Source organism: Typopeltis vanoorti, chromosome 18, assembly GCF_054136105.1.
Source record: "Typopeltis vanoorti isolate ZY-2024b chromosome 18, IOZ_Tvanoo_1.0, whole genome shotgun sequence".
NCBI classification, from domain to species: Eukaryota; Metazoa; Arthropoda; class Arachnida; order Uropygi; family Thelyphonidae; genus Typopeltis; species Typopeltis vanoorti.
The window spans coordinates 60,382,002-60,397,347 of record NC_143566.1 but is presented as its reverse complement, the minus strand read 5'-3'; the positions used below and the strand labels follow the sequence as shown (position 1 = coordinate 60,397,347).

Sequence of the window (15,346 nt, the reverse complement as noted above, 5' to 3'; positions counted from 1 at the left end):
TCCGATCATTATCAGAATTATCCACACTTTCAGGAATCCTACATTTATTAGTTTTTTTTTTTTTTTTTTTTTTTTTTTTCTGTTTTTAAGTATCAGCAGTTCTTCTATCTTATCAATCTCACATATGCTGGTATTTTGTTGTAGATCAACAATGTCTTATAATACACAAAAGTATTCATATTTATTCAGGAATAGATAATTTTCTAGTGTTGTTGTTTCCAAAGACTAGAATAAAAATGTCTCTATACCGTCAGAAAACTTTGCAACCTCAAAGCAAGAGAAACAATGCTGGGAAAAAAAAAAAAAATCTTGGACCACTAATATCTTTGAGCAAGTCAAAATTCACAAAGAAGGTTACCCAATACGTCCAATAATTTCATATAAAGATACCATCACATGATGACTATCCAAATTATTAGCAAAATTACTTAGACCATTACTAATCACATCTAAATTTATGATTAAAAATCCTGATGATCTTTTTCATAAAATATCTACCCTAACTATTCCAAAATGACGTTCTAACTTCACTAAACATAATAGCTTTATACCAATCTTGATATTCCTAGGGCATTAGACATTGTTCACAACTTGCTTCTAGAAGACCTTTTAGGCTCACACACAAAATCAACTCCTAATGATATTCTAACTTTCATCAAGTTATAAAAAGTTTTTTACCTTGGGTATATATTATGTTAAAGATACCAAGCAATTTTATAAGCTATGTTTATAATCCTCTTTCCCAAGTAAGTAAACAGTTTCATACATTGACAAAGACAAGTAAGTCAAGTTTGCGGCTGCACCTTATGACAACTTGTTTAGGTAAAATATTTATAAGCTCTGTATTACTTCACCCTTGGCATTTTTTTAGGTCTGGCTCCCACTGACGAAACCTCAATAAAGGTCAAAACCGGTATGGGTAGTGACCATTACCTTGATGCATCATACATCTCCACAAAGAAATGTGCATTGCATTAGGAGAAAATTATAAGGAAAGTGATCAGAGATTACTCCACCTTTACAATGAGTTGCCTAGTGTTGCACTACGTGCAACCACAAACTTGACTTACTTGTCTGTTTGCTTTCTTGGGAAAGAGGATTATAACCTTGGCTTATAAAATTGCTTGGTATCTTTAACATTTCATCAAATTAATTATCTCAAATTATATAAAATAACTTTTTGAAATTTTAAAAAAGGATATTTATATTCAAAGTTTCGGATCCCGAGTGAGTCAAAATATTAGTGGACAATTGGCCAAACTGCTTTTGGCACATCTGGAATCTAGCTTTATTAAATCCTTTCTTTCCCCCTGACATCATCTTTTATGGCCAATATATGGATGATGTTTTATGCATTGGAGACCCAACATGTATAACTTCCCTACAAACTTCACTTAATGACTAGCGATACTTAAATTTACTACAGAATCAGAATGTGAAAAATATATAAACTTTCCAAATTTAATGTTAATTTAATCAGATCCAATGACCATATAGCTACAAAAATATTCTGCAAACCTACAGATATCGGGAACTATCTGAACTTAAATTTCTACTATCCATACTCAATTAAAAAATCAGTTATTCTTTCACAGTTTATAAAAGCATATAAATTCTCAACTACAAACATCTTAATAATTAACTTAAAAAAATTAACAGAGTTTCAAAAATTGTGTATATCCTATGCCAGGGGTGGCCAGAGTTTTTTGCAGCAAGAGCCATAGTTACCTACAAGAAATTGTTAAGAGTCATAGCCCAAAGGTCATAGAGCCACATCCCAAGGTAATATAAATATAACTACACTGCCGAACAGCATATGAACAGCAAATTTCATCAAGCCACTCAAAAACATTGACCAACCGAGCAACAAAATACAGCTTATTAGGGATGGCAAACAAAAATTGATGATTTTTAGAGAAAAACATCAATTTTTTTCCTTTTTTTGGCTTTGTCAAGTTTTTTTAAATTATTATCATCCTTCAGAAAAACTTTATTAGGTGATTGCCCGTGTCTGCTAGAAAATTAAGAAAAATTATAAATATTTTTTATTTGTTAGTTGAGCCGCAATACAACTAAAGAAGAGCACATGCGGCTCGCGAGTCGCAGTTTGGCCACCGTGGTCATATGCAATTAATAAATTATGCAAATCTAACAGCCAAAATTCAATTTGGTTTTAAAATATGCAATGCATTTTTAATCTTCACTTTAAATTTTCATTTTACAGTTTAGTTTTAATTCCGTTTTAATTTTTTATTTTATGGTTGTTCAGTGTTTTGACGCTATACTTTTCAATGATTTATTATCTCAGGTATGTTTCAAGTAAACTTTCAAGTTAGCAAAAGAAGAACATGCAGTACTCCAGGTCTACCCCAAAGTACAAGTCAGAATACTCATTTATGTCATAATATTTTTATTCATTAAAATCACAGGAAAAAGCCCAGTGCGTTCAAAACACAGATGTGTTCCTTAAAACAACAAGCACTGCTATGTTGTATTGATGAAAATGATAACTTTTTCCTTTTCCTCACCACTATCACACATATAGATTCTTCAAAAATATCATATCCATATATTCATATAAAATTATCAAAACCTTTTTTTTTTTTTCATTATAATTATGTGATCCAGTGTTTCTGAAAGAACATTGTGAATATAAGTAGCTGAAAACATAATTAGGATGTGTTGGTTGAAGTAGCTTTCCTGTTCATGCACCGTCTTTATTTTGCTTCTTTCTGAATTTAATTTCCAATGATGCAGTATGTCAAAAAGAGCTTATTGATTCAAGTCTTCCTCTATTGCTTTCTCTTTCATATCCCAACTTAAATCACTTCTTTCATTAGCTCTCATTCTTGAATAGTAATATTATCAAATTCCTTTCTAACAGCTTCATTTTTGAAGCCATCTGTTGACTCCTCTGATTTTCTTGAGACATCTCACATGCATTGTTTCTAGTCTTTAATCAACTGCTTTATTCAACTCTCAAATCGGCACGTCAGAATTAGTTTACAGATTATACTACTGTTCCTATATTACATAAATATACTAAACATTAGATCACAATATGTATTAAAAATATCCAGATTCAATCTTTCAGCCTATCCACACTCTGCCCTTTTCTCTCAATATTCCTAAAATATTTCTTTAGGTCTGGAATTCATTTCCTATTCTGCAAATTAGGTTACCAACAAGTATCGTTACTATAATCTAGTACAGATGTCGGCAACATTTTTTAATATGAAGAACGCAATATAAAATTTGAAAATTATGGAGCGCTCATGACAGGCAATTTTTCTCTCATTTCAGGCTTAGAGATTCTATGATTAGTTGTTTTTAAGAAAAAACAAGATTTCAAATTTTAACATTATTTTATTTAACTCGCTTTTACAACATATTTTTGTCATATATGAATGAATATAAAATACTATAAAAAATAAAATAATAAGTGAATACAAAAAAATATAAATTCAACAGGATTTAATGAGAAACCTGCCTCGTACATCATTTGCTAATTTTTTTATAATCAAGCATATAGTTTGAAGTACCTGCACTTAAACAATTATCCAAATGTGAGTCTGTAAGTTGAGATCGATATTTTGATTTCAAATATGCCATATTTGAAAACAGGGTCTCACAGTTGTATGTAGTTACACAATATAAATAAATTTTTAGCGAGCATTTTCTCAGAATAGGAAAAGTATTTCTATCTACTAACTTCCAGAACATTTTGCCATCATGATGAGCTTTTAAAATTATGTTGTTTTGTAAATTGATTATTTCCATTTCCAAGTCTTCTGTATTACTTAGCTTGAAGTAATTGGAAATTTTAGCAGGTATATCATCATTTAGGAAAAATCTAACAACAGGTTCTAAAGTCGTAAAATATTGAAAGCAGGAAGAAAACTCTTCTAATAGTGTGTCTATGATTTTATATACGATGTAGTGCTAAATGTTTCATTATTCAAACTTTCATTGATACGTTTACATTTGGAAAATGTGACAACAAATTTTTCATCAGATGGGATTTCAATAGTACCAACTTACACTTGAAAGCATTGACTGCACTAACCATATCAGCAATATGAGAATTTTTTCCTTGTAATTGTAGATTTAAATCATTAAACTTTGCCATTATATCTATCAGAAATCCAGGATCTATTAACCAATTTTTATTTTCTAATTCTTCGTAAAAATCACCTCCTCTTGATGTAATAAATTCTTTTATTTGTGGCAAAAGAATAATAAATTGTTCAAGTATTTTACCTCTGCTCAACCACCTCACTTCAGTATGTAATAGTAGGTCGTCATTTTCAGCATTTTCATCTTTCAAAAGTAATTTAAATAACCTGTGTTGAGTTGCTTTTGATTTTATCGAATTAATAATTTTTGTTGCAATTGACGTTACATATTTAAAATTGACAGTTTTAACGTATAACATTTCCTGATGAATAAGACAATGATATGCAATAAATTTAGGAAATAAAGGGTCCTGTCTGCACAAGCCAATAAATCCATTTTCCTTACCAGTCATTGCTCGTGCACCGTCAGTAGTAATTGGTAATTTTTTGTATAGTACAAAATCTTTAAAAACAGAAAATATATCCTCTCTTCTGGTGTGCCCTTTCAATGGAAGAATTTTAAGAAATTCTTCTTTTGTAGAAAAATCATCAAATACTATTTTCACTGAAATTGCTAATTGGGATGTATCTGTTATGTCCAGTGGTGAGCTATAAGGGGTTATAAATTTGAGAGCCCTTGTTCTTTTTGTTTACTTTTTTTATATTAAAAAAAAAATTTTTTTTGAAACATATTAAGCGACAAACTCATACGGTAACCTAACAAAAATTAATCTAAAATATAAGACTTAATTATTGTTTATGTGACCATAGTTTTTTTACTTTACTTACTATATATGTTCATATAATAACGCCTACCAGTTTCACTAGTAACTGTTGCTAGCGAAACTGGTAGGCGTTATTATATGAACATATACAGTATTTAAAAAACCTATGGTCACATAAACAATAATAAGTCTTATATTTTAACACTTCATGACCAAATATGAATACTTTAAAAATTAGTCTATTCAGCAGTGTATAGATTATTTGGAATTAATGTTTCAACTCCTCTATAACAAATGCGCCCAAATTTGAAAATAAAATAAGTGCATGCTCTATCTTTACCCTTCTCCCTTCTGATAGCCAATCGTAAAACCAGTAGCCAATCAAATGTTTTACAAAAGATTTCATTCTTATTATATTTTGATAGTTAAAAAAGTTTTTCTTATGTAAGATAAATTAACACAGTTGATTATGTGCAAATATTTCATGTTTAGATCATGAAATATTTGTTTAAAAATTTTAGAGCCTTTAGAGGTTGATTGTCCTCTCATACTTTTTGATTGGAATTTGTACACAAGCTGCATTAATAAAAGTTTTTGTGTGAAATAAGGCTTTTTTTTTTTTTTTTTGCTCGACGATGTTAAAATTTCCATAGCTCCCCACTAGTTATGTCTATCGATTCATGCAGCTGTAGTGAAAAGAAAACACATTTTTCCATATCATTTGCTAATTCTGTTTCTAAATAAACTGCAATTGATTCAATTCTTCTAGTTACAGTTCTTGCTGATAACTGCAACATATTTATAGCCGAAACTATTTCGGTTTTATTTTTGAAATCTTCAAAAAGTGAATCTGCAGCTTCTGACATAGCTTCTTTAATTAAATCTCCATCTGTAAATGTTTCTTCATAGCTAGCAATACGAAATTTTAAAAGATGCGACTGTTGCTGCTTTTGACTGTTGCAACGGTTTAGTGAAAAAACTTTGCTGTTTAGTAATGGATGATTTCAAAGATAAAATCTTTTTTTTATTATTTTGGATTTCACTGGATAGTCAAAATTAAAATTGGCATGAATGGTTTTGAAATGTCTTTCTATGTTATTTTTTTTTTTAGAAATAGTCACACTATTATTGTATAATAAACAAATACATTTGCCATTAAGATTGATAAAGCAATACTCTTCCTTAAACAAACAAACAAAAAAAAAAAAAAAAACAGCTAATGCCTTTTTATTCCTGTATATAGGGAGTAGACGAGGTCGTTTTAGCCCTATCTAACTTTTGGAGACTGAGTGGGCAGTAAAATCTCCACTGGTACCCAATCAGAAATAGCTGGCCCAAGGCTATCACTAATTAAGCAGCATGCAGTGAAGAGAGATGGCTCAACAAGTGCCACCATCTCGTGGTCCCTAACACTCATATTTAATGCCTAAAATAATGTGGGTTCTACAGTCGATTTTCTTGAGTTTACAGGATGAAAAACCCGAGTTTCTGGGAGAAAAAACCCGCATGCCTGTGCCAGAGATCGACTAACTAGGGAACCGGTCAAAAAAAGGCTTAGAAAAATTTCTTCTAGCGCCGACTAGATTCGAAACCATGAAGTCTTCCTTCGTGCAGTCAAACGAAGTTTGACTGCACGAAGGAAGACTTCATGGTTTCGAATGGCAAACACCACATCCACTGAGCTAAACATCTTCCCAATTGTCATTAAAATAGTACGTTCTTTTCCTTTCACGTTTATCCATTATAAAGGGTTAAAAATATCTTTGTAAACAAAGTATTTTATATTTGCATTGATAGAGGGAGTGATTCGACAAACACACACACACACACACACAAACAAAAAAAAAAGGGTTCTAACAATGTTTAGAAGTGGTGTGAAGGGTAGTGAGATCAGTCACACTGACAACTAGATGACGTCAACAACACAACTCAAACTACTTATGATCAGTGGTCTCTCATCTTATTAGGCACAAATAAAGTAGTTTACAATAATTTCTCTGAGGGTGCACTAAAAATTCACTGCAGATGCCATGATGCTCGTGGGCGCTGCATTGCCGACTCCTGATCTAGTATATCAGTTGCCTTTAAAGTAGTCCATATTACACTACTCAAGACCATTTATTCGAGAAATTTTCAAATTCAGAGTTAAACATTATAATTATCCTCGTCTTTTTGATACATATTGCTTGAACACATCATCTTATGATATATTTAAACAGATGCCTTTAATTTAAACAGAAAAAAATGTTTAAATTCAATTTTAAAACAGATATCTGCCTTGGACTTCATTATCACTGTACCACAAATTATGTGGATGCAACATTTCTATATTCAAATCCACACCAAATAACAACAAAAAAAAAAGGATTATGCAAAAGCTTGATAGCAGAATAAACTAAAAAATGAAAATTGTTCAGTAGCTGCTTCCCCGCCTTCAGATATACACATTACTGAAGTCATGATTCAAATACTCCTCTCCAGCCAACAAAACATGTTACTGATTATCCTCTCAACTCCAGATTTAGATAAATCATTAACGCCTACACACACAATATACTCTCTCTCACATGTTAAACTCACAACCCATTTTTAATCTTCCATCTAAAATTTAATCCTAAACCATTCAATGTATATCATAGCCACTTTCAACATCATTTCTCATTTTACAAATATCCTTTAGGCATCTCTCTCTCCCTTTTAAAATGTGACTCCTGCCCACAAAAGGTTGTATATCTATAGTACAGTAGTACCATGAGTGTGCTAAGGACAGTTTTTTATTTATTTTTTCAATATATTTATTTGTTTTTACATAATCTATCCTACGTGGAAAAAAAGTGTACGGACACCCCATTCTGCAACACTAATGGAACACTGCAATAGATCACATCTGCCAGAATTCCTTTAAACTGCAGGTGAGCTCCTCAGACATTATACAGTACTGTATATTATCTATTTATGAGACAAGCCCACACATGTTGAGCTTACTGACTTTCAACGAGGTGTTATTATAGAATGCCATATCAGCAACATGTCCATGTGTCTGATGCAGAAAAATTGCAACACCAGGGTCAACTGTTCAAGATGTTATTAGTTAAAGAAACGTGAAGGACTTACAACCACCAAGAAATGCTCAGGAAGGACATGTAAATTGATGGAAAGAGAGTCCAGTCCTGATATGTGTCTCCGTGAGTGGTGTCATTCCTCTGCACAAATCATCACCAAGGAATTACAGGAGTCAACAGGAGTGAGTGTGTGCACGAAGACCATTCGTAGGGGACTGCACAAGTTAAATTTCTATGGCCGAGCTGCTGCAAACAAGCCACTAATAACTAGTACAAATGTGAGTAAGCGACTTGCTTGGTGCAAAGAACATCATCAATGAATCCTAGACCAGTGGAAACAAGTGGTATGGAGTGATGAATCACGCTATACTGTTTTTAAATCTGATGGTCGTTGCTGGGTTTGGTGTATGCCAGGTAAACAGTATCTGTCAGCATGTGTCATACCAACTGTTAAATTTGGTGATGGCAGTGCCATGTTCTGGGGATGTTTCTTGTGGTATGGACTTGGACTATTGGTGGTTGTGGATGGAAACATGAATGCCACGAAGTACTGGGACATTCTAGACAATACCATGCTGCCTACACTTTATCAGTTTTATGAAGATGGGCCGTTCCTGTTTCAGCACGACAACACACTGTACCATAAAGCATGCTCCATTTCAACATGGTTTGAGGATATGGGTGTACAGAATTTGTAGCAGCCAGTTCAAAGCCCTGACTTCAATCCTATAGAGGCCCTTTGGGATGAACTTGAATGTCAGATTCAGGTTAGAATGGCACATCTAACTTCTGTGTCTGAACTGACTACTGCTTTGCAGGAGGAATGGAAAAATATACCTGCGACCATTAACCAGCATCTCATTGAAAGTGTGCCAAGGAGAGTGCACAATGTAATTGTGGCCAAAGGTGGGCCAACTCCTTATCAATTTTGCAATAAATGCAGTATTGTCTAAACAGCACCAGTCTTCAATTTTTTTCACATAGGGCACATAGGGTACAAATTGCACTGAACAGACCAAACATGGCACTTTCTCAAACCACTTCAAGCCTCCAATAAATGGGGGAGTGGTCTCATACTGAGCAAAAAAATTCATTTCCCACTTAAAGACAATCAAAACATGCATATACCCATGGCGAGATTTCAACTAACAGTCTGTTGGTTGTAGAACTAGCGAACCAGGCAGTATATTTTAGTACTAATAAAATAGCTTTTCCCTGACTTTGCAGATCTCTCAAGTTTTGTCATTAAACTTGTTCTTCACTTGCACAAAAAACTGTTACGAGGTCTATGACTTGCAGTCTTAGACCACGCCTTCGAAGTATTTGAAGTACTTAGGATCAAATATTTGAAGCATTATTATGACATTTCATTCTGCAGTCCTTCATTTTTATTAACTTTGTATAATGAGTTCTAACTAGCATTTAAACTTGCAAATGCTCTTGATATTGCTCTATTCTTTTACCATGCTTGCATGTTTTTACTAACTCTTGCATGTTAGGCTCAATAGCCTGTCACAGCCAAGTAACTTGCCATCTTGGAAACCTAATTAGTGGTGTAATAGGGCAGTTAATCCTATCTTCACAGCATATTAAGACTGTAAATTGTGTGTGTTCTTTGACTCTATATGTTTAGGTTTAATATTTTCATACACCAATGATCTAATAAGATGGCTCCAGTAGCTGAGCTGAGTGCTCACTGATTACTGTGGAGGTAAATTCCTGACAAAAACAGTACGGGCTTTTTTTCCTTCTTTTTTTTTAACCAAGCAATGTGCCAGATAAATATGATTTTTCATTATGCTATAGAAGTATTATTATTATTATTAAGAGAGACATCCAGGGAGTTAGAGACTCATTGAGGAAGGCCACATACTACACACCAGCTTTCATACTTATTTTTGAATTCATTCACGCTGCTTGCATTCACAACATCCAAATGGCAATCCATTCCAATCACACACCACCCTCTGAGAGAAAAATCTAGCCCTCACCCCTTTCTTAGCGGCCTTTATTCTCAGTTTCCAAAGACGCCCTCTCTTCCTTTCCCCACCCTCCATAAATTGAAAAATTCCACCAACTGAAATCCTGTATGATCCTTTCAGAAGTTTCTAAGTCTCAATCATATCTCCCATCTTTCTCCTGCAGACACTAGCACACTACAAATTCTCAATCTGGCTTCATAATCAGTATTCCACAATCCTGATATCATTTTTAATACTCTCCTTTGTACCCTCTCCAATATATCAGAATCACAATGGAAACCAGACCTGCACACAATAGTCTAAGTGAAGTCTTATCAAGGCCTTGTAAAGAGGCAAAATGACATCCTTATCTATACATGTGAACATTCATTTCAGCATTCCAATTATCTTTTGAGTCGTATTTGCAATCTTTGCCACATGGCCCCTGAACTTCAACTTCCTATCTATTAACACTCCAAGATCCCTAGCCTAATTCAGTGTAACAGTGAGTTCAATGTTGCGTACACCAGGTTGATAGCTTTTAACAAAATGGGTACTCATTAACTGAACAACCTCTTCTGCATCTGTAACCCTTATGCCATCAGGATTTAGAAAAATTATTCTTTCTTTCTTTTACTTGCAGCATATCGATAGAATTCTTGTAGGTCGTCTTTAGCATGCAGAGTCAGTTTCTTTTCATACTCAGACTTTGCTTTCCGTACAACAGTTGTGACTATTCTAGCCTGATGCTTATAAAGTTCATAACAGAAGTCATTCTTATGCACACGGTATTCTTTCCACATTGTCCTTTTCTTACAAATCTCTTGCTCAATAAGATTACTCATCCATTTCACTCCTACTCTATTCTTCAAACTCTAGGGACACATTCTGATATCGCATCATTTAAGTATTGCTTAAATGCTTCCCATGCACTATCAATATTCTTTTGGTTTCAACTAATACAAAATACAGTGTCTTCAGGTAACTTACAAATTACCAGTCCACTGTTTCTTTTTCAATATGTCATTTAAAAAGTAAATAAATAATCATAATACCATACTGGAAGGCATGGGGTGGAGGGAAACAATTAGACATAAATCTTCAAATTACTAAAGTCTTAAGTATACAAACAATATACATATTTAAATAAACTGAACCATACTGGAAATTACTTACGGTCATCAGAAAGAGTATGACGGCACCCACTCAAATTCAAGTATTTAACTGATGATGGTAGATTATTTACAAGAATATGAACAGATTCAGAACTGAGATCAGTCCAAGATAAATTCCAACTTCCTAAACTAAGATATTAAAACAAATGTGAAAATAAAATGATTGATTTCAAAGAAAATTATTATTAATGCCAGTTAAAGTGGAAAAAAAAAAAAAAAAATATATATATATATATATAACTACTAATAACTCAAATATTAAAAAAAAAGTTATAATATTTTGAGAAAAAGCAATCCTATAAAGGATTGCTTTTTATTTTGGCATTAATATTTTGGTATTCTGCCTTAATATTAAAATTACATGTCAGCTATCCCTATCAATAATTAGCTAAAATTAGCTAGACAGGAATATCATATTTTAAAGCCATCTGAGATAGTAACACTCACTGAACAATATTTTGAAAATTGCACTTTGAAGTAAAACACCATGTAAAAATGCTAGTACAAGTTCTTTTCAAGAGAATACTCATTAATCCCTTCCATACTTCAACCTTTTGGTTCTGTCCACTGCTGGATGAAGATCTTCCCCACGGTTTTCCAGACCACTCAGTTTTCTACATCTCCCATCCATCTCACTCCGGCAATTTGTTCCAGTTCATCTCTCCACCTTCTTCTCAGTCTTCCTCTTTGTCTTGCTCCATCCATTGGTCTCCACTCTGTTGTTTTTCTAGTCCATCTCCTGTCACTGCATCTGGCAATATGGCCATCTCATCTCCACTTAGCCTGTTTAATATTTTACAATATCCATGACACCTGTTTGAGATCTTATTCAGGTATTTGTCTTCCTATCTCTTAATGTTATTTTTAGCATATTTCTCTCCATGCAATGTTGTGTTGTTTTCAGCTTTTTGTTTAGAGCTTCTGTTAAAGTCCATGTTTCTCCTTCATATGTTAGGACAGGAAGTATGCACTGGTCAAAGCTTTTTAGACTCATAGGGATGTCACTTCTGAATATGTCTCTCATTTTCCCATAAGCCATCCATCCAAGGTGAAATCTTCGTTCAATCCTCAAAGAATAATCAACTTTGTTCTATGGTTTATATTTATTCATCATTATTTTTGTTTTTTCTCTATTTATTTTCAATCCAATTACTCTGGAGACTTCATTTAGCTGATTTAGCCTTTCTTTCAGATCTTCAAGATTATCTGCTATTAGGACATCATCATCTGCAAATTTTAGATGATGCAGCCTTTCTCCATTTATGTTTATTCCTTTTGTTTCCCAATCAAGGCTTCTAAAGACTTCCTCTAGTGCAACTGTAAATAATTTGGGAGATATGGTGTCGCATTGCCAGATGCCTTTTTGTATTGAAAACTTTTCACTGCTTTTATATAATTTAATTACAGAAGTTGCATTATTGTAAATATGTTTTAGTGTTTCAATATATGGTTTCTCAGTTATTCTCTGGGTTTCAAGTGCTTTTAGTGTTGCAGATGTTTTAAATGAATCAAATGCTTTTTCGTAGTCTATATAGGCCAGACATAAGGGTTTATTGTATTCAATTGATTTTTCAATGAGCTGTCTTAATGTATGAATATGGACCAAAGTATTGTAATTTTTCCTAAATCCAGTTGGTTCACAGGATTGCATTCCCTCTAGTTTAGATTTTATTCTATTATTTATAATTTTTGTCATCATCATCAAATTCCTGACATGTACCCTAAAGGGGTGTACAGGATATGATAGTACTACATGAAAAATTTGCATCATTACTAACTTCCTATCTACAATTTTCCTCCAAATCAGTCTGTTACTTGTCGAGACTCCAATATTATCATTATCAGATCTTATATTTCTATCGTCTAAGGCACACTGTACCATATCAATCCACCTATATCTTGGTCTTCCTCTGGGTCGCTTTCCTGCCAACCTGGCAGAGAACACTTGTTTTGCTAGTCTTTCCTCGCCCATTCTGTTTAAGTGACCATATCACCTGAGAGATTAGCTCTGCTAACGCATTCCTGGATGCCGACAATATCGAGTTCTTTCCTAATATCCTTGTTTTTAATATGATATTGCCATTGATGCCATCTGTTCACTTCTCTAATCTTTCTCAGGACTCTCATATCTGCGGTCTCTAGTCTTTGGTCAAGTGTTTTACTTCTGACCCAGCTCTCAGAAACATAAGTTAAAACTGATTTGAAAACTGTCTTGTATACAGCTAATTTAGTGTTCCGACTAATTTCTCTCTTATTCCATATGAATTTATTCAGTTGACTTCCCACCATACCAGCTTTGTTGATTCTGTTATCTATTTCCATATTTAATTTACCATCGTCAGTAAAAATCGTGCCTAAGTAGTTGAAATGTTTTACTTGTTCCACAGGTTCCCAATTTACAACACAGTTGACATTTTCAACAATTCTACCGATTTTCATTGTCTTTGTCTTTTTAATGCTGACCTTCATACCATATCTATTACAACAGTTATTCAATTTAGTCAGGTAATCTTGCAAACTTGTAGCGGATTTATTTTGAAGTATAACATTGTCCGCATAAAGCAAAGAGTTGACATTAACATCTCCAATTCTGATATCATGTTTAATACAACTTTCCTTCATAATGTGATACATATAGATAATGAATAACAGAAGGGATAATGTACATCCTTGTCTCACACCAGATTTAACATTAACCTGTACTTCCTTCAATTCTAACTGCCGACTTACAACTCAAATACAGAGACTAAGTATTGCTTGATATAATGCCCCATTGAGCATTATATAAGCTATTCAATACGCTACATAACTGTAGCGTATTGAATAGTTTCTCTCTTGGCACCCTGTCATATGCCTTTTCCAGATCAACAAAATTTAAATACAGATCTTTGTTATATTCCCATGCTTTCTCGACTATTTGTCGTAAAGTGAAGATCTGATCCTGACAGCCTCTATTTGGCCTGGATCCAGCTTGTTCTTCACCAAGCTTTTCTTCCACAATTCTTCTCAACCGTTTCTCAAGTATACTTGCATAGATTTTGCCAGGAACACTCAGTAGGGAAATATCTCTGTAATTCTCACATTCGGTTTTATTTCCCTTTTTATATATGGGTACTATTAGAGCTCTACTCTAATGATCGGGAATTCGTCCCCCTGTCCAGGCTTTCTGAACTATGCAGTGCAGCCACTGTAAGACTTTTATACCACCATACTTCAGCATTTCTGGTCAAATATCATGTACTCCTGCTGCCTCTCCATATTTCAAGCCTTTGATGGCTTTTTCTACTTCAAGTATGGATATGTATTCCTGACTGCATGCGTGTTGAGTGTTTTTTTACCACTGTGCTATCACTGTTTGTTTCATTTAGCAATTTTTCGAAGTAATTACTCCATACCTCAAAGATATCTTTTTCCCCTGTTTTCATGTCACCTTTATCATCTCTAACTCCTATTACAGTACTCTTTCCTCCATTTCTAAGCTTCTTCAACAACCTCCAGAATATCTTACCACCTTCTTGATATTTATTTTCTATGTTTTTGCTAAAGTCCTCCCATGACTTTTATTTAGCTAGTTTTACACAATGTTTCGCTTTCTTGCATTTGTCTCTGTATTCTCTAAGAGCACAAGCTGACTTATTTGCCAGGAACTTTTGATATGCTTTCTTCTTTTCCTTCACTGCCTCTTTAACTTCCTGTGTCCACCATGGAGTTCTAATTTTTCTATCCTTGCAGACAACTTCACCACATGTCTCTCATGCTGAATCAATCAGGGTTTTCTTCAAGGCTTGCCACTGAATCTCCAAGGTTTGGTTCCTGTTCTCAAACTCTTTCATTTTTTCTTCAATAATCTTTGTATATTTTAGTCTACAGTTCACATCTGAGAGCTGCTCAACTTTTATTCGCTTTAAAACTTTCTCACATGTTATTCTTTTCAACATGAAATTCAATTTTTATTTTATCCTGCTCAAGACTAAATAGTGATCGCTTCCAATTTCAAAACCTCTGTTATCCTGCACCAGGGAGAAAACATCACTATCAACAATAACATAGTCAATGAGACTTTTCTTATTCCTTGCCTCTTCTCTCCATGTGAATTTGTGCACATTTTTATGTTGGAACATGGTGTTAGTAATAACCAGTCCATGTCCTGAGCAGAAATCCAATAGGTATTTGCCATTATTATTAGCTTTTCTGAACTACTATAATTTTTGTGAAGACTTTATATATATGGTGGGGAGTAGGCTTATAGGTCTGTAGTTTTTAATTTTTTCCTTATTGCCCTTTTTAAAAATTAATATTAGAAGTGAA

The 15,346-nt window shown here is 33.6% G+C and overlaps 1 protein-coding gene across 1 annotated transcript in view; it reads right to left on the bottom strand.

Moving 5' to 3' along the window:
• Positions 1-15,346, bottom strand: part of Skp2 (S-phase kinase-associated protein 2) — a 105,741-nt gene that overhangs the window by 15,022 nt on the left and 75,373 nt on the right. The window contains exon 8 of the mRNA XM_090408421.1: positions 11,040-11,167. Within this exon, the coding sequence (XP_090264547.1) occupies positions 11,040-11,167 (128 nt within the window). The remainder of the gene's footprint in view (positions 1-11,039; positions 11,168-15,346) is intronic.